The following is a 20,482-nucleotide window of genomic DNA, read 5'->3' as shown; positions in this document are numbered from 1 at the left end:
CGTGTTGTGTCTTTTCATGGTGAATTTGTTGGTCTTTGTGGTCTTGTCGTTTTGTGTGTCTTTGCGAGTGATTTGCCTCTCTTTGTGGTGATTTTGTGTGTTTGTAATGTGGTCTTTAGGTGTGGTGTGTTGCTTTCAGTAGGCTTTAACGTTTTTCATATCCCGGTTTCAGTACAGCCAAAAAAAACCAAATACATTAAGATATGTTTATTTAATGTGTTTTAGACACAGTACTGCAAGTCAAAGACGGTAAAAACCCCTCTTGCTTTACCCTCTTATTTTCATGATAGAAACTAGAAAGGTTCTCTAGTAGAGTACAAAACAATACAAGTGAGCCAACAAACAATAGGTGGTGTACGCAACCAGAACACATTCAAGCTAAAAGAAAAAAACAAGCAGCGACAATGCAAGCAGTCGGCTCAAAGTCGTCGTAGAATTCACTTCATATAATCTTGCCACAGACGAAACTCACCAAGCCGAGAAGGGGCGGAGTTGCGGCGAAGTACAGAAGTGCGTTAGCTGTTAGTTCCGTTAGCTGTTAGCGGTTAGCCGAACACACCGTCCAATACAATGAAGTGAGCCACAGAGCAACGGCCAAGACCTTATGTAGCGCTGTGTGCACTGGTACTGGCTCAAGAGTAGTGAGTGAAAAGTCAGCAGGCAGTCAGTGGCAGCATAAGGTGATGTGTTTTGAGAAAACGTAAGTCACCGCAACCACGAGAGGTCTTTGAGCCCGCATCCAGAACTGGGCACCAGAAAAAAATATTTAGCAGTTTGCTGCAGGCGGGGAACAGAAGGGGGACGGGATTGCACCAGGGGTTGCCAATCATAGTCCACCCCTGGCCGCCCCTCTGGCCCTGTCACTGCAGTGAATGAGCATAGAGTTGCTTAATTACACACTTTTTTTTATAGTTACTTATATGCTTTCCCACTCTCTCTGTTGGTTTTCTTCAGGTCAATGGCATAAATGTAGAGCCCTGCACACATGAGGAAGTTGTGAGTACATTTGTGATTAACTGCTCCATCCATCCATTGCTTTTCCATCCTCCTCCCAGATTCAACGCCAACAAGCAACAATCCCAGTTGGCATCTTTTTTTTCTTTTTTTTTTTTACCCTGTGACAAATTGAAAAAATTGAAAAGGAACTTGGTATCAAAAGCTGCACAGGAGTTGAGTTTGGCAGCGTTTTTATACATGGCACTATTTTTTTTTTCTTGCTCAATTTTTCTTTCAAAAAATTTTTTTCTTTCAAAGCTTCTTTCTTTGTTAAACATTTTCTTTTGTTCTGTGCCACCATCCCCCATCTGACACACACACACACACACACACACACACACACACACACACACACACACACACACACACACACACACACAAACACTCTTCCCATGTCTCTCGTCACTGTCTCCTCATGCAGCCCCAAACAGCTGTTCACTTTATTCACCTCCAGAGCGTCAAAACACATAATGAGCAGTTTCTCTTCAGAAGAAAATCCAGAGCTTTTTAATGGCAGGCTGTCCCACTTGCGGCACTGACAGATGCTCGGGCTCAAGTAAGGGCTACCGCACAATCTCTGAGAGGATAGTGAGGGATCTGATGGCAGATGTGCGTTTAGGGTAAGAAGCGGTGACCTTGCACGTTGGATGTGACAGTCAAGTGTCTCGTTTGCTCTTTTATTTTCTCTCTCCTCCAAGATGCACGGATAATAAGACAGATTCGTTATTTGAATCCTCTAAACCTAACTTTATTTGAATGCCTCTTGGACTCAACATCTTTGAGGACACATTTTCTATCACTTAGACATCAAATAATCAGACACTTGGAGCCTAAGTACTTTTTGATACCAGCTGTCATTTTGCTGACCGAAACGCCAGCATTCCCAATTTATGTGAAGCCACTTCCGTCAGGCTTTAACTTATGGCGACATGTTCTCCCCTCATCTCCTGTTATATTTGGTTTGCTCAGGCTGTGTACGTCTCGACATGACTGTGGCTTGTTTCATTTATACGAGATTAAATTCTTATCTCGCCTCATTGTCACAATCGTCCGTCTCCCCCTTGCTATCTATCTCAATCTCAATCCGTCTCTCCCTCTCTTGTCAGGTTCACCTCTTGCGCACCGCAGGAGATGAGGTCACCATCACCGTTCGCTACCTGCGAGAAGTTCCATCATTTCTTAAACTGCCTCTAGGTAAGAGTCCTGTTTCGCTGCCACAATAAACTGCATTGCATCGAGCATTTTTTTTGCCGATTAAAGGAATTGGGCCGCGTTTACGGGAGATTGTCTTTTAGCGCGCCTCGGCGCTTTAAAGCCGTTCGATAGATGAGCATTTATTTCAAAGTAGTAAATTGTCATGCTTAGTGGCCTGAGGCGAGCAGTAATGTCAGGAACACCCAGCGCTGCAATCCCCCCCCCCCGCTCCTGTACTTACTTCCAGCAGCTTGAAGAGTTGAAAACACAGATTCTAAAAACCGTCCATGTGGAGCCGGTAAAAGGTGAGAAATCAGGTACGCAGCTGAGAGGAGGAGGAGGAGAAGATGGCGAACTTGAAGCAGCTCTGAACACAAAAAAAGTAAATTGGAAATTTTTGCTATTTTGTGAAGCACTGTTTTTAAAGTTAGATGGGACTGATTTGTCTCTGCTATGACATCGGAGTTCATCGTTTATTAATAATCCATTATGAAAATGGTTATGAGTTGCAGCTCTATTTGATCGACTGTGGCCAGCAACCCACCAACTGTCATCCAACTAAATTGTAATTGGTGCTCAGAAGTACGTGAAATCTAGTTTTGGCAGAATTTTTTCTTTTTTTTTCTTCTTCTTTCAACCACATCTTGGCGTTTTCCTCAACGGATAAGAGTTTACTCATTCATCTCTATGACAACTAAGTAAACTCCATCTGGTGAGGAAGACTGTCAGATGCAGTTGAAAGCTCAGTAGAAAAATCTAGAAAGTAGACCTTTTGATTGTGGAGAATCTTCTCACTCAAAATTGAAATACTAGATTTTTACTTTTCTTCCAAAAAGTTTTGTGTTACAAATCCTTTCAGTCGCCACCAGCAAGCGTAGTGATCATTTTGCACAATTTACCAAATCATGAGGAGCACACAGATGTAGAAAAAATGATTAATACTAATTGACGTTCATGAATATTTATAGCTCGCTTCGTAAACCACCAAACTCTCTCTCCCAAATTCAAAGTGAGAGCTAGCGAGAAGTCCGGCCCTCACCTCTTCTGGGTAAGTTAACATTCATAGAAGGCGTCAGTGCAGACGCGCTCAGCTTTTTTTGCCCTGCAGGGTGTTTGGCCGGTGAGTCTCCGTTTTGTTGCCGGGAGAACAAAAAGGTTCAAAACGTATTGTCTCTAAGCCACCTTTTGTTTTCGCTTTGGCACAAATGACAAGCGGGAGAGGCCAGGAGCAGTCTGCCACACGCTGCGACCGAATTAGAAAGCGGGTCTAATGCCAAGCTAATATCATATCAAAGAGCAGCGCTTGTCTCTTTGGGATTCTGCCGGTGAGATGCGGCGCTTAAAGGCAGGACGGTAGAATAAAGTCAATACTGGGCCACGGTGTGTGAGGCTTAGGTGCAACTCTTGACTTGTTTTCTTTTGTTTCTGAAGCTATTAGATGATAAAAGAAACATGAAGCTGGACTAAATGTTTTGCAGGGATTCTGCAGAAGCCTGTTTTGTAAAGAACATGTCTTTTTTTTGTTTTGTTTTTTGTTTCTCAGGTTCTCCCGGGCCGTCCACCGATCACAGCCGAGTGTCCTCGCCACTCTTTGACAGCGGCTTACATCTGAATGGAAATGGAAACGGCGCAGTAAGAATGATCAATTTGATATTTCATGTACGATGTTATAAAGTAGCTCCTTCACTTTGTGTTGCTGGTGTGTTTTGACAGAATGAAGAATTCAATGCGTGCATACAGTGTGACTGCTAAAATGTCACTTAAAAGTAACATTAAGTCCATTAGGAGTCCATTAAGACTGCCTGTCTCATTCATTTTGACCAACTATCCTCCTGCTTTTGTACCACAATGCAGTGTGTGTGTGTGTGTGTGTGTGTGTGTGTGTGTGTGTGTGTGTGTGTGTGTGTGTGTGTGTGTGTGTGTGTGTGTGTGTGTGCGTGCGTGCGTGTGTGTGTGTGTGTGATGCTTCCACTGGTGGACCCCCACAGACTGGCCTCGCTTTGGGATTATGTATGTTTACTGAACTGCTCATGAAGGTTCTTATCATTTCTCCACAATGGCCACAACAATACGTTTCAACACAGACACAATGGAGATCTATGAGAACCTCATGTGTGGTTTCAAAGGAAACCAGGTTCACCGTGTGGCTCTTCCCAACTGTTAGCAGCTGTACACGAATCGTCAGCCAAGGCTGCACATTCATGTAAAGAGGAACGTTTCATCTGCATCTGGACCTGGATCTGCATCACACGCACTCACACAGAGCAGTCATTTAGGCTCATTAGACAGCTTGTTGGGGTAAAGTATGGCTGAGTGACACTGGGATTCATGCGAGGGTCACGAAAGTACAGTGCTGGGCGATATATATCAAGATATAACACCGATGTTGTGATAGGAGACTAGATATCTTGTTAGATTTTGGATATTGTAATATGATATTATGGCATAAATGTTGCCTATTCTAGCTATTCTATTGTTTCCCCATTTGATTTTTACGTCCACGTTACTGATCGATACTGATTTTGTAGAGGGAACCAGTCGTCGGTGTTGTCGTTTCTGCACCACTCAAGTAATTACTTTTAATGTTGAGTAATTAGTAAAAATAATGTAATTGATTTTTCACTGAGAAACGTACGGCCAGTCTGCGTTTTACTATTAACTTGCCACAATGAATAAAGGATGTTTACGGCCTTTTAAGGGCAGAAAAAAACACCATTAAACGTGAATTGTTTCTGTTTTGGTTTATCGCCGAAGAAAGTTTGAAAGCTGATGTTGGCAGCAGGATCAGAAAACAATCATCAGCTTACAATGAGCCTCGCTGCATTATTGACTAGGTTTCACTTAACATCGGAGGGCAGCAGGGGGAATACAAATACTACTAATCAACTCTATTCATTGGCTGTAGAGACGCAGTGTTATCATTGTAGCTAGCTTGGCGGGGTGAACCACTAGTGAGGCGGCAGCAGCAGCAGCTATCTGCTGCAGCCTGAGGCTTTGTGGACTGTGGACTCGTACAAATCTGCTTTGACTTTGACACGTTATTAAATGTGAATTAATCCATAACGTCCTCTGCGCAGGACGGTGTTTGGCTCTCCAAAAATGCGGGGGCCAGCCCTGATAACTGACTGCTGCGGAGCTGATGTCTTGGCAGAGAGAGGAAAATTAAACTTATCTCAGCCAAACTTGTCCCTGTCCGTAGGCCAGAGGGTAATACGAGTAAACCGGGGGTTGTCGATTTTTTTTTTTCCAAGCATTGATTATGTGTTAGCTTGTATCTACAAACTGTCACCTGTTTTCACAGCCACAAAGCTGGGAGAAAGTTACAAAGTTGAATATGGGGAATTCCATCTTTTTTTTGTTATTCATTTCTATGTCATGTCTACAGCCACACGATCGATGTGCGACACCGGAGCTATGCAGCCTCCTGTGTAAAACCACAACGGTCCAATCGGGGCTCTCTCAGGATTAAAAGGAAGACGTCTAAATCGTTCGTTTTCTTCCATGTTCTCCTGCAAACATGCTGTCGGCTCCCTGACCTTGCTTGATATATAAGAGTGGAGGAGGCTGTGATTACAGTGTACGCTGCTGGGATGATGTAGTAGCAGCTGATTCCACAGAGGGATATTTCAATCATAACAAAGCCCGTGTCGGCTCGTAACCCGAATCAACAGGACAAAATCACTACTGGCTTCCAAAAAACATTTGGTAAATTCCCTATATTGCTATCGCCATGCTAGAGAAAGTTGTTCCGGTAACACTCATAATGACCAAATGAAATCTATAAGCGCATAGGTACCGTACTACTGTGTCGCGTTGTGCTTGCTGCAGGAATATCAAGGGAACTGCTCTTGACGTCTGAATGTAACGTTTAGCCAGAAGTGCACTGTAAATGCGGAGCAGTGGAGAATACAAAAGGTAAATGTTTGCTTTCTCTCTCTAAAGCAGTTTTAATCGTAACTCTTGAGAAGATGGCACATTAATATGCTTATCTATAATGAAAAGAGTAGCCATGAAGACGGCATCTCTCGGCCGTCATTTTTTACATGAATAATTCAGACAAAGCATGGAGGACAGCAGGTGGCCACTTTAACCTTTCATAGATAATCTGGATTTCAAGTGTTTCCATTTAAAGTCCTTTTGCAGGAGCTGGAGGCCAAACATCCCTGAGCACCACAGGCCTTTGCACGGTCTGCATTTCTTTTGATTTCCACTATGTGCACTTTGGTTTATCTGAGGTGTATATATATAAAAAAAAAAAAAAAAAAAAAAAAAAAGGCCGTGACACATGCCTACCTATGCAAAAAAAAAACCCAAAGGAGGTATGACTCGGTGCGACATATCGGGTCAGCAGGCAGCAAGGATCTTTACAATTAATTCTCCGGTTGAAGTTGAAGACTCGGTGGCTGACAAACACAATTAGCCAGGCGGTTTCCTCCCCACAGAAATAAGATTCAAGCAGCGAAAAAAAACACAAAATAGCAAGAGCAGGCCTCCAGTTAAAGTCAAGTGAGATTCCTCTTGCCTCACAAATAAGGACTATTATGTCAGTGGTTGTTTTTGTTCTTAGAGTAATTGCTTGTTGTGGTGTTTTTTTTTTCTCTCTCCCCAGTGCAGTATGAGCCCCGAATCCACTTTAATGTTCAGACTATAATAATAGGAAGCCTCCAGATTTGCAGGAAAGTAGGGCAACTCATAACTTTTTCTTTTTTTTTTTTTCCACCAAAAGAAGAAAAGAGAAAAAGGAAAAAAAGAAGACATTGCATGCCATTACGAATTCTGCATCCTACGAAATAGTCTGTAATGGGAAAAGGTCATTAAGCCTGAGCAATGGTTGGAATGGTGAGTGACCTCCAACGTGCTACACAACTTCTGTACAGTCGAAAAGATGAACCGGGTGTTTCTGATTTATTTCCTCTGCTGTTGACTCTCGCTTTGAGCTAGGGTTGTAATTTCCTCGTTTGAGAATTGTCCTCATGAAAGACTAGGAATTTGTCGAACTAATTTAAAGCTGCGCTGCTAACTGATGCAAAAGACTGTGATCGTGTGAAAGGTTTCTCTTGTCGTAATGAACCCACTGAGAATTCTCACCGAACTCTGCAGCTCCCCTGAGGCGTTTTAGCCTCTTTCAGCTCATTGTGTTAAATGTACGGCCCGCAAGTCACACTGTTTCGGTTTGAGGCCAAGGCGGCGAGCTGATTGGCGTGCGAGTCAGTCGCACCGTGGCGAGCGCAAATGAACCTCTGGGCTTGGAAGACACGCCCCCAAGAAGTCCTGAGAAACACCACTTTACTCTACCTGCCCAGCGCAGTTAGCCAGATAGTTAGCAACTAGCTAGTGGACATCAGAGTGTTTAACTTTTAAATGTCCCTTTTTTAAAGGATACTTGTTATGAGAATTACTTGTTACATTCATAAGACGCAGAAAACCAAATTGTTTGAGTGCTCGCTAACTTGCAGTTCAACAAACGGAGAGACTTTAATGCATCGCTGCTGAAGCTTTAATGCTCCTTTTGATTAAGGTTGCTTGTGCTAGAGCTGATGGTTAGACCGGCCGCGTGCCAACTCTTCTCTGCAACACCTTCCCAAATGTTGCAGGCCACCTGCCAGGCCCAAGGCTGTGGTTGAGGATGTATTTTTTTTTTTTTTTACATAACCTTGATAATATTCACAAAAAACACTCATCACCCAGAGACATATCAGCACTCATAAAGAGGTATGAGTGATGCTCCGTGCATCCCTGGGACTATTGTGCCAAATGTCACCACAAATTTATGTTTCTGAAACATTAGCGGTAAATGCTTTTGATTTGAGGTCCTCAGAAGGAAGGACTTCTTCTTCTTCACCGGTTTTTTTTCATTAAGGCTCAACAAACACACGGGGAGAAACGGTAGAGCGAGTAAGAGACAGCAATTTCTCCACTGACAGCAGAGCCAATAAACCCGAATGCAGCGCAGCCGCAAGGGGAACAGCGGGGTGACAGAAAAAATGCATTGCTTTTTCTTTTCTTGTTTTGTTGATGCTCATACCGCTCTCTATTGCTGTACATTAAATTGCTGGATGCTGCAAGCCCAGCTGAGTTTCTCCATGGTGGAGCGGAGGTATTGAAACTCATTCTGGAAATGTTGGAAAAGTAGTCAAAATAGGGGAGGCAAGTTCAGAGACGGTTGATACAGCAACAAATAAATTGCCATATCTCGTCGCAAAAGGACTCCTCCGATGCTGCACGGCAGCAAAGAACACCACTCTACCTCATGGAGTGATGTTGTCATGCAGAAAGCTTTACAACGTGTTGTGTAATGAGCTCTTTCTCACAGGTTTCTCTTAGTAATTACCCGTAGGAACTTACCTGCAATCTAAATATTAATAGTTAATAGCTTCGCTTGGGAACAGTTTTACGACACGTTTCATCTCGTAGCTTTTCCTCCACTTTGGTCCAGACTGAGTATAGCTCAACATCTGTCGTTGTTTGATTGTCGTTAACTTTCGCACATTTATGGCCCCCAAGAGGATGAAGCCTACCATGACGGCACAACAGGATCGATGCCCGACATTGAAACCAAATTGAAAGCGCAAGGTTTTTTTTTATTAATTGCTGAAATGTCAGATTTAAATCTATAAAGACGCCTGGGATTAAATTCTTAGTTGATTCATATATATTGAAACAATGTTACACTAATTAACCACTAGAAACCAGACCTCCTTTATATATCACATTTTCAAACGGTGTGAATTATACAAATCTAAGACCAGATTAAACAAAACCAAATACAATTTTCCTCATAATTTGTTTTAATGAGGCTAAAAGGAACATTTAAATACGGATCCATGGTTTCTTGTGCTACAAACTCTCATGACACGCAGTCTTTCATTACTGTCTCCTTAAAGGTCTGCCTTGCATTCCCACCTGCAGCTGACAGTGGACCGTTTGTAGTGGTGGAAGACAGTTTTCTGTAAATCACCTTAGAAGTCCAACCTTGACAGATTAGAGCGAGATAGTGGGTTAGTGGGGAGGGGTTTAAGGGGGTTTACAGACAGTAACTTTCCATGATGTAATGCACTTTTACTGGAAAATCACATGCAAAACTACTAACAATCACGGCCTCAAACATGGCCAGAGATCCTTTTTACACTAACTCTGACAGAATAATGCTTTTCAATTATAGTGCAGCCAGCGCTCGTGAAAAGCCGAGTATGGGACTTAGTCGAGTCGATGACCATTTCTTGCATGTTGTCGAGACTAACATGACGGTAGGTATAGCTTCTGAGGTAGATTCTGGTATCCTTATGAAAGCACGTGTGAAATGACTTTGCATTGCTGGCGAACAAGGACATCATCATCATCATCATCTCTCAGCGTTCACTTAGAATTCATTTCACTGACGAGTGCAAGTTAGGTAGGAATCTCCCAACAGCCTCAAAGGAGGTGTCGGCACACAGCTTGAAATATTGTTAACATGAATCCTAAAAAAAATGAACCCACACAAGGTTTTCCTTGAACTGAAAAGATGACGAAAGATGTTTGGAAGAATTTCCCTTGTATGTCCTTTTGATAGACGCAACTGAGACGTTTTTATTTATACTAGTTTGAGCACAACCAGCAAAGATGACATTTAATAGTACAGCTAACCTTGTAAATATGATTATCACCCAATTTTCTCAGCATGAAAGAGACTATATTAAACCTTACATTACTTGGTTGTTGTTGGTTGCTTGCTTTGCGTTTGCTGGCACCGGTGAGAGTGCCGGTACCGGTGAAAATAGGAGCTCATTTTAACATCAGACATGCTCACGGCTAACATTAGCCAACCGCAAGCTCGCATTATGTCGGAGTAGCTAATTTACAACCATTTACAACATTAGACAAGATAATGGCATTGGTTCACATGTTTATTGTAAAAAAATTGCTTGCCCTCTACCAGATCATCGTGAAATATTGCAAATATGACAATCAACCTGGCAATATTAAAACTTCTCTTCAGGATAGAAAAAATCAACATAGTAAGGTAAGGCAAGTTTATTTGTATAGCACATTTCAACAACAAGGCAATTCAAAGTGCTTCACATAAAACCATTAAAAGCATCAAAACATAATGCAAAAGAAAAGGAGATTTAAAAACAATTAAGGACATTCATTGAAACATTAAAAACAGTCATTAAAACACTAAAAAGCCAAAACCTGAATAAAAGTTGCAGTGCAGTTTAAGAAATAAAATACAGTAGTATCTGAATCTGGTTCAATCAAAGGCAGCAGCAAACAGAAAAGTCTTCAGTCTGGATTTAAAGGAGCTGAGGGTCTCTGCAGACCTGCAGCTTTCTGGGACTTTGTTCCAGATATGTGGAGCAGAACAATTGAACCCTGCTTCTCCATGTTTAGTTCTGACTCTGGGAACAGAAAGTAGACCGGTCCCAGACCACCTAAGGGGTCGGGATGGTTCATGAGGTAGCAGCAGATCAGAGATGTATTTTGGCCCCTAAACCATTCAGTGCTTTATAAACTAACAGCAGGATCTTAAAGTCAACTCTTTGTTGGACAGGAAGCCAGTGCAAAGACCTCAGAACTGGAGTGATGTGATCCACTTTCTTGGTCTTAGTGAGGACTCGAGCTGCAGCGTTCTGGTTGACTTTTTACAGAGACCTGTGAACACACCGTTACTGTAGTCCAGTCCACTGAAGATAAACGCATGGACAAGTTGAGACATAAGTCCTCTAATCCTTGATATGTTCTTCAGGTGATAGTAGGCTGATTTTGTGATGGTCTTGATGTGGCTGTTCAGGTTGAGGTCTGAATCCATAACTACACCTAGATTTCTGGCTTGGTTTGTGGTTTTTTTAACATCAGTGATTGAATCTGAGCGCTGACTTTCAATCGTTCGTCCTCGGTATCAAAAACAATTACATGGTGGCATTGGCATTGCGAGCATGTTAGCCGGCTGATGTTAGCATTTACCTTTTAAAGTGCTGCTTTGTCAAAGTACAGTGCAGTGACCCTGTGACTGTTGTTACAATGCAAGAGAATGTCACGGTTGATGTTTTTTCCTCTCCGAACGCTCACACGACTGAAGCATCTTCCTCCTCTGTAGGTTAGATTAGAATTCACCAAACTTTGTCGTGTCTCTCGACATTGAAATGACTCGTATAATTTTCCTTTTCCATTGCACGCTGGACAATTTATGAATTTACATGCTTTTAAATAATTATGGTTCACCACTGAAGTATCGGTATTCGTGGTGGAGTGTTTGAAGGATGTGAAGAGCAACACTGCGGCTTGAGTTCCTGTTTTTCCGGCTCCTCAGTAGAAGCGCGTCGGCGTAATCCACTCGGACAGCCTGATAGTTTTCAATTTCCTGCCACCTCACCGACTCCACTCGAGGCTTAACTAATACATTTTGTTCTGGGTTGACATAAATGGAACAAAGGTTGATGATTTCTTCAGAAATGTAGTAATTACTGGCGAGGCGACATGTACTTCAGCAACAACATTTTTGCAAAGGTAGGCAGTTTGCCGCTTCTCACTATTCCACCCCAAGGCTGTTTTAATGCTCTGCTAATATGTTCAGCCATTTTGAACGCAGGGGAAGGCAGATGATTTGGTTTATTTTGTGATGAACACATCTACCTGCACTGTGTGTGTGTGTGTGTGTGTGTGTGTGTGTGTGTGTGTGTGTGTGTGTGTGTGTGTGTGTGTGTGTGTGTGTGTGTGTGTGTGTGTGTGTGTGTGTGTGTGTAATGCTACAGGGGCTACATCAGGTGGTGTGCCGTTGTTTTGGGGTTTTGCGCTGACAGATCATCTTTAGCGGCAGGAATGATTCACTGTTTGATGCTGCTATAGCTTCACTCATTTGATCCCTAAGCTTGTAACTCATTAGATAATATGTTATAATGCACCTGTTCTTCATTAAGTGCGGTGTGATTTGCATTTAAGTGGCACTCTTCCGGGTATCAAAGCTTTTTTGCAACATATTGTGCTTCAGGACCTTTTAGAATGGATGCTTTGTGATGCACTGCCATCACTCTGAGAGGGTGTTTCATTAAACTTTTACATTTTGAACATTTTTATAGAGGCATCTGAAACACAATCTGGTGTTCCATGCTGCAAAGCCACAATTCTGACTTTGATATAAGTCGTAATACAAATTGCTTAAGATTAAAAGATTGGCCAAGTATAAATATGCTCTACCACACTTTTTTATTAAAGTTGATACAAGTTCTAAACCAACCACATGTGCTCTAGACTCCATTCTAAGCAACCTTTAAAAAGAGCTATTTAGTCTGCTTCAAAGCTGTCTTTTCAGCATCATATATAAATCTCTGAGGTCTGGTATTGTTCCCGTGGTTACTCGTGGAAACAGACCCATTTCAAATCTCGCCGTCATGTTTAAACTGTTAGCGGTTGCTAGCAGCGTAGATAGCAATCTTCTCGATGAGTTTCAGTCGGTTCAGATCCAACCACAGAGCAGAAACTGCACCTACCGGGCTAGCGAAGGACTTCTCAACTAACTGCCATTGATTCTGATCTAACGTCTATCCTGCTATTGTTAGATTTGAGTGATTTGACACTGTAGATCGCGACACGTCATAGAAGTCATGAATGTAACGTTGGTCTCAAGGGGCTGGTGGTTGCCTGGTTCTGCTCATATCAGAGTAACGGTACACAACAGTGCACAGTATACAAGTGTTTTATAAATAATACTCTATCTTTCTTCAAGTTTAAACATGGCGTTCCACAGGGATCAATACTTGAAACACGTATGTTCTATGTGTACAGTCTAATTAAACAAAAATAACAATAGAACAATGGTTTTGGACCAAAGAAGCACAGTTCAAATTCAGTGCTCTTCCTACGTTGCTTAAAGACCACAACTCAAGCCAGATCTCTTGGTGTAGTCATGTGCTCAGACCTACATTTTACATCCACTTTAAGATTATATCAAGATATAAAGGACTTGTGTCTTTACAGGATTTGTTTATCCTCAGTGAGCTCAACAGACTACTGTAACCGTGTCTTTACAGGCCTCAGATCAGACCGCTGCAGCTGATTCAGAACTCTGCTGTTAGAGACTCACTAAGACCAGGAAAGTAGATCTCATCACCGCAGTGCTCAGATCGTAACACTGGCTTCCTGTTCCTCAAATAGTTTACTTTAAATTCTACGGATGGTTAACAAATCCCTGAATAGGTTAGGGCTAAAACACATTTCTGATTCAAATTAAACATGGAGAAATAGCGTTCAGTTTTTATGCAACCACAGATCTGGAAGAAACTCCCGGAAAAGTTCTGCACTAACTCTTATTTCTTCAGGGCTTCTCATACAGCAATTACCCATTAATTTATTTCAGTTAAATGCAGGCTTTCAGCTATTGTCAAAAAGACAACTTTAGGACAAATGACTTGAATGTGAGACACTGTTTACAAGCACAGAGGGGCCTATCAAATGTGATATGAGCAATAGACTGCTAATGAAGGGAAAGTAGTGTTAGCTATAATAGTTATAGTGTAATGATGTAAAGTGCGTTCTGAAGTCTGGCCTGCCGCCATGTGTATCGCAACCATCAGGAAGTACCCATAACCATGCCACATTAACACATTTGTTATTGCGAGGAGCCAGACACATTTAGCTGCAATCTTATCTTTTTCTAATGCTCATTTAAAAGCCTGAATGCACCTGTGTGTTCGTCAGAAGCTCACACTGTTTTCAAAAATCCATTAACGGCTCACAGAGACAAACTGCTGCCAAGATTAATGTAATCCATTAATTTAGAAAAACAATGTATTTTTTTCCCTACCATGCCTTTTAATAACTCCACTAGACGTCAAGAGACATCGGGCCTCATTCACAAACTATCTATGCTTAAACAGGTAAACGTTTTACACGCAAATCAGGGATTCATCAATATTTCATGAACTGAATTTGTTCTAACTCTGCGAACAAATTTGGAAATTATGATGTCTCGACCCGTTCTTTTTATGTTTATACGCACACACACACACACACACACACACACACACACACACACACACACACACACCTTTTAAATGAGCTGTATTTAACATTCTGAACATTAGTATAGCAGCATTTAATACAGATTGTTATCGATGCAAGGATATCGTGGAATAATGTTCCACCTGAGCAGAGAAGTCACTCTCCCTTTGTACGTGTTGTCTCAGGCTGCGCGTGCTTTTAGTGCATGTTAGTGCATGCTAGTGCACGTGAGCGTGCCACACTGGTTAGCTCAGGGCCGCTGCTCTGCCGCGCTCTCATGCGGGAGTAACGGAGGATAACGCCACGCTGACAGACAGCGTCGTGGCGGAAGCGTAGCACCCACCCTCAGGTAAACACCGTTGACTCTGTCACTACTTTCGCCATAGTTTGCATTGTTAGCGCCGTTAGCTATGAGCGGCCGGCTTGACGTTGACATGTTGAGAGCCGTTGAGAGGCAATCAAAATGCTCCCAATCTCAGATCTTGCACCTTTTACTAAATGCATCTCACATTGTAACCGCATTAATTAAAAAATGCTTTAATGGACAACAATATTTAAAATTGTTTTTATTTGATTTACCCTTTCATCTTCGATTGTTTTTTTTTTAATTAAAATATATATTTTGAAGCTTCAATTGAGGTTTTATGAATGAAGCTTCTGATGTTTATTTTATGATGCCATCACACACAAAAAAATTATGATTTGATGTTGTTATGTAAATGTAATTTATGGTGATGTTAGGTTGCTGCTATTAGATAAAATCCTGTTTTGAATTTTAGAAATGATTACCTCTTCATCTTTTTTTCAACACGTGTTGACTGAGTTATTCTAAATGTTTTGGATCACTCGGAAACAATGCAGCCACCACCGAAATCTAATATTACACATAGTATAATACTAAAAATATAGCCTCATTTTTTATATGCAGTCATACAGAAATAGCAGAATATATAGATGTGTAAAAAAAAGAAGCTGTGCCATGTTGATCTAGAATTGGAATGTCAACGTTATGAATGAAGCTTCAAACTATTCGGTAGAGCCCTAATACAATTGTGAAATAGATAACCTCTGGGTGAAAGTCCTTGCTGGATGTCATTATTTTCACCCTCATTTCTCCCACTAATGGATGATCCTCTTGTGGAGAGGCACTCATCTTGGGCTGACAGATCAGTGGTCATTGTCCTCTTACTCCACCTGTTTCCTTGTTTTTCTTCTCGTCTTTTCTTTTCTTTTTTTGCATAAACTTTAATATCAAACCATTTATTTTTTTAATAACCTGAGCCAGAGTCCATAGCGTCTTTAAAAAAATAAATAAAATGTAATCTTTGTAACTCTCGTGGAAACAGTATTTTTTTTTTCCTTTTCTTTTACAAAACACTTTAAGACTTTATCCATGAAAAACTTTTAGGCATGAACATTTCCTTACATAGAGAAATGGCAGCAGGCTGATTGTGAAAACCCGGCACAGGGTTGTCAATTCAGAATTACTCTGATTGCTTACAATCTCATCTTTTGTCAGTACTGCTGGAACTTATTACTAAACATTGGTAATTTTCATGAAGCATTTTTTTAAAATACCAATTCATTTTTTTGCCCTCAAATTTCTCCATTATTGGTAGCCAGAGAAAAATAGAAAAAAACGGTACTAAATCCCATATACCTCAACATAAATTGAAACTTTAAAATGTTTTGAGACAATAATACACAATGTAAGAAAGCTAGGAGCAGCAGATAGAAGCAAAACCAAAGTGTGTAGGGTACGTCTTATAAGGAGAAGATATCGGAACCGTTGATGTATTTGAGCGATCGTTTCATTACAAGATGGTGAGATAAGATAATATCTCCTCTGTCGGAGATGATGTCTTGTACGTAGGAGATAAACTTGATTGTTTTCAACCAACATTCCCCGCAAAAAAATAAAAAAATAAATCACTTTGCTTCTCAGGGCTTCCTTAGCAGTCATAAAGAGGTGAGGGAAATTGAACACAGTTGGTCAAATATCTACAACAAATGTGTTCAGTTGTATGCATAGCTGTAAAACATATAGTCTGGCTCTCACTGCTCTGGTGTCTGTGTCATTGCAAAAAATAGAGAAAAAAGTTCTACTTTTGATAATTAGGCGTTGCTAATACTAGTGCTGCTGTTTGTAATGTTTATTGGAAAGTGATTCTACAACCTCAGGTGAGACAAGCCCTCAGTGAAAAGACTGTGTGTGTGTGTGTGTGTGTGTGTGTGTGTGTGTGTGTGTGTGTGTGTGTGTGGTAGTAGCTGGTCATTAACTAGGCAAAATTGAAGGTGCAGATTTTACCCTTGAAGCCATTCTCAGTGTCAAAGTCTGTCATTTTGATGTCTACTTACTGCTACATTCCATACTACTGATTAATCCGGGTCAAGAAACAAATTCTTTGATCATGTAAATGGTGCGAGTGTTTCCTACGGACCACATCCTCCGTGATCAAAAGGAGCGGGAAGCTCATTGGCATTGTTCATGTATTCCACGCAGGCTCCATCACCCCCTTCGCCCTCAGCTAATGAGCCAAAGTATGAGAAGCGCTGGCTGGATGCCGTCTCCCTGCCCTTGTTGATGGCCAGAGTCTCCAGATACAAAGCTGGCACAGATCAATTAAGGTAAGGGTAATCCAGCATGATATAATTCACCTCCAAGGTACACAGTTCACTGAGCACAGTTGTTGGCTTAGCAAGCACTTTTCATTTAAGCGAGGGGACGTTAATGCCAATATCTATGCGCAGGCATAAACAGCTTAAAAGGTCACTGCAGCTGTGAGGCTCAGGCTCAAAAGGTGTGACTGTGAGAACACTGGGTGAGCTTGTTAATGCATTTGATTATTATGCCTGTCCTTTTTTTTTTTTTTGTATCGATTTCCATGCATACAGTAGTCTCACACTTGTTTTCTTTTCGAAGCTTTTTTCGATTCGGCACGTTTTTTTATTTCTAAGGTGAGGGACAAAGAAAAGGTGGATTGTTTTGCAGAAATTACAGATGGTGCTGCTAACATTTGGCAACCATTACTTCCAGATATCGTATAGCATGCTACTATACAAGGCTGAACCACATTCAGTTATTCCAACTCACTCCTACATGTTCGTATTTGTGTGTGGTAAAGTCATGACAGACACTAATTACAAAATTGGTATTATCAAAGTCTGAGAAGTTTTTATTTTATTTTTTTTGGATAACATTGCTGGTTTGGTTTCAATAATACACTAATATTCAAAGTTAAATAGTGAAGCCATTTGTTTATGGGCTGAGTAACAATGCATGGTTGTATGCAAATATTGAGCCTAAAGAAATGTATAATTTAACCTTTACCAATTGTCTTTTATTCAAATTAGAAATGATTCACCTTAGTCAGTTTTCCTTATCATTTCTTGCACTCCTGCTGAGTAGAAGTCTCCTGCTCTCTCGTGTGTGTCTAGTTGCACAATTCAGGTACATAATGATAAACAAACAATGGAAGTCTGCTCTGCAGAGTTAATTAGAAATGTTTATTAAACTTGTTTATTGGACACCTCAGTTGGTATTATCCAATTTAAAGCCACAGTCAGTGGCCCATGATAAGGTAAAACGCCATACTCTGTACCAAGCGTTTCTCACCCTTTTTTTTTTTTTTTTTCTTCCAGTCACGGAACCCTTTAGAAATATGCAAAAAATGTCAAGTCACCCCTGTTTATAATGTAGTAACACTGAACATGCCTCCGATGGCCAACACACACACAAGTGGTTGTTGTGAGAGTAAGAGAGAGAGGTATAAAATGCATACATGTGATTACTGTTAATGGGAAGCCTGAGCCTGAGGATGCACACAATCATCATGCAGGGATGGATGAGAAGCTGTCACTGAGCTCCCGGTCCACAGCCGGTTCTCCCTGTACTTTGAGAAAAGCTCAGTTCACACGCATACGTCAGGGACCAGGTCAGCAGAACTGCAATGGCGCTACTTATTAAAAATATCGAGTACTCCTTCTCCAGGGATATCTAAACCTGGTCCAAAGCTGTGTCTTCAAATTTCATTTTTAACGTGCAATCTTTCTCAGTGTCTGCCAGTTGCTCCTGCATCAGCAGTGGCAAGTCTTTTGCGCTTTCCATTGCACATGAACTTCAAGGGTCACGGACTCAGTCAAACCACTCAAAAGAGAAAATGATGGCTAAATACCTCCTAGAGATTTTTTCATATCCTGATACAAAGACAGTGTAGAGTCTGTACTGTAGGAAAATGTCCTACAGGTGAAAGGTTGTAGTCAGCTCCAGCACAGCAACTTCAGATCAACACTGTTTTTCATATCTGTCCGCTTTAAGGCAGCTGCCATTTAAACCTGTGGTTACACTTGTACTAAAATCCTTACGGTACAAAAGAATAGAGGTGGAGGATGCCAAACACGTGTCGGATCATTGATAATGATAGTAATTACGTCGGTAGCTATAATGGCACTTATAATAACCATCATCATGAATAGACAAACATCTGAAGGAGCCATAAAGGCACATTTGAAAAATGTGTTTTGATTGACTGATGTACTGTTGAGTCATTAACATAATAACACTGTTGCGGCGGCCTGCTGAGGTCGGTCTGGGTGAGAGCTCTCCGCTGACTCTGAGCCAGGAGACTATACGGCCTCTACAGCGTGAGCTGAGCGAGCTGTCAAATTAGCCCCAAGTTAGCCTGAGCAAGAGCACTCTGCTAGCTGCTAAAAACAGTTACACTATAGGAAACGGTAGAGTAACAGACTCTACCACAGCAGGTAACCTGCAAGGGCAAGAAGATGGAAAAGGAAGGACCCTGTGAAGGACTGAAGACATACAGTGATAAAGCACTGCCTCTGGCGGTCAGTAAGGATGAAATGGAACGGCAGCGTTTCATCTGTAGCACAGTCCACATGACTGAGGACTGCTCACATACCTCTGACTTCCTCTTAGCCTCCAGGCTTTATTTGGATAAAGCAACAATCCTGTAATACTAATTCTGCCAGATGTTAAGTCCAATCAACAGTTTAATGACTGCTTTGCCGCAGAGTTGAAATATTGACGGAGTGTATTGATGAGATTTGGAGCTTAGTCGCACTAAACCCTGACAACCCAGTGCTGAATCTGGAATAGCATGGAGTTCAGTCAATAAGGAGCCCCGGAGGCAGCGAGCACGTCAATATCAAGAGTTTGCTCTGCAAAACATGGCCGACACGGGTATATCAGGATGCACAAATACAGATCAGATCAGGGTGGAACTTAACGGGGGTCAACAGCTGAGAATCTTTGACAAGATGATCTCAGAGGAATGCGGTGAGACCTATTGTTTGTTTGTATAATTTATGATAATCCTTTCTGTTCTTAATATAGTGCCGTGATGATCCGACGATTAAAATGTGTCATTTTATGAGTGACGTATACAAAATACTGTGTCGTAAAAAACAGTTTGAACTTGATTAGAACACAGCTACAGACTACATCTGAAAGTTGCTGTACAAACATTGGACCTTTTGACACGAGTGTGAGGTCAAGTGCTCCTTCATACATTTTCCCGGTTAGCAGACTAGCAAAGGAACTTCAATTATTTCTTTCTTACTTACTTACTTTCTATTTTATCATAGAACATATATGTTGCGATGTGTTGTCTCACATTAGGGACAGCAGGTTTTTATTTAGGTGTTATTTCTCTATAAAGGTTCTGCTATCACCAGACTATAATAGTGTTAATTTAGAGGCAAAATCAGTTCATCCCAGAGACAAAGTGAACCTGCGTGATTCTTACGTGCCATGTTGAACTTTGGTCACAAGCAAATTGGCACCTTTGACCAAATAGCAAGCTGTCTTGACATTGCTGACCTTTGAGGGTGAGGAGAAAGCCCCCAGTAAAAGCTCCAAACTTTGTAGCAAACTTTACAGAGTGGCCCGAATGGTGGAGTTGCCATTTATGGATCCATCATGTGATGTCATGGATCCCCAAAAGATTGGTCAAGTTACGCATGTAACTCAGCGGATAATTTCAACTTCCCAGTTCGACACATGAATAGCTTCGGGCTGGGAGGTTAACGGAGACACTGGTGCGCTATGGACTATGGCTATGGCTAATTGACCGTTAGCAAACTTCTGAGCTCGGAAAGCTATGTTTTCCCTCCTCAATAACTTTTTACTGAACAAAATAGTTTGCAATGATGAACAAAATATCAGGTCAACAGAACAGAGAGAGGCTAACGCTAACCAGGCAAGTTAGCTCTCCAGCTACAGCAGTTAGCCTAGCTAACTAGCCCTGCTAGTCACTGTGTCACACAGCCTCCTGGACCTACTTTTTAAATAGAT

The 20,482-nt window shown here is 41.4% G+C and overlaps 1 protein-coding gene across 1 annotated transcript in view; it reads left to right on the top strand.

The window, feature by feature from the left end:
* Positions 1-20,482, top strand: part of sntg2 (syntrophin, gamma 2) — a 74,862-nt gene that overhangs the window by 23,784 nt on the left and 30,596 nt on the right. The window contains exons 6-9 of the mRNA XM_068718038.1: positions 955-996; positions 2,103-2,190; positions 3,734-3,822; positions 16,673-16,797. Coding sequence (XP_068574139.1) covers positions 955-996; positions 2,103-2,190; positions 3,734-3,822; positions 16,673-16,797 — 344 coding nt within the window. The remainder of the gene's footprint in view (positions 1-954; positions 997-2,102; positions 2,191-3,733; positions 3,823-16,672; positions 16,798-20,482) is intronic.

This window comes from Cebidichthys violaceus, unplaced genomic scaffold (genome assembly GCF_023349555.1).
Source record: "Cebidichthys violaceus isolate CVI_PGR_0920_01 unplaced genomic scaffold, fCebVio1.0.p SCAF_22, whole genome shotgun sequence".
Classification (NCBI taxonomy): Eukaryota; Metazoa; Chordata; class Actinopteri; order Perciformes; family Stichaeidae; genus Cebidichthys; species Cebidichthys violaceus.
Note: the sequence above shows the minus strand (reverse complement) of the source record. Positions and strands in the feature narration are given on the sequence as shown.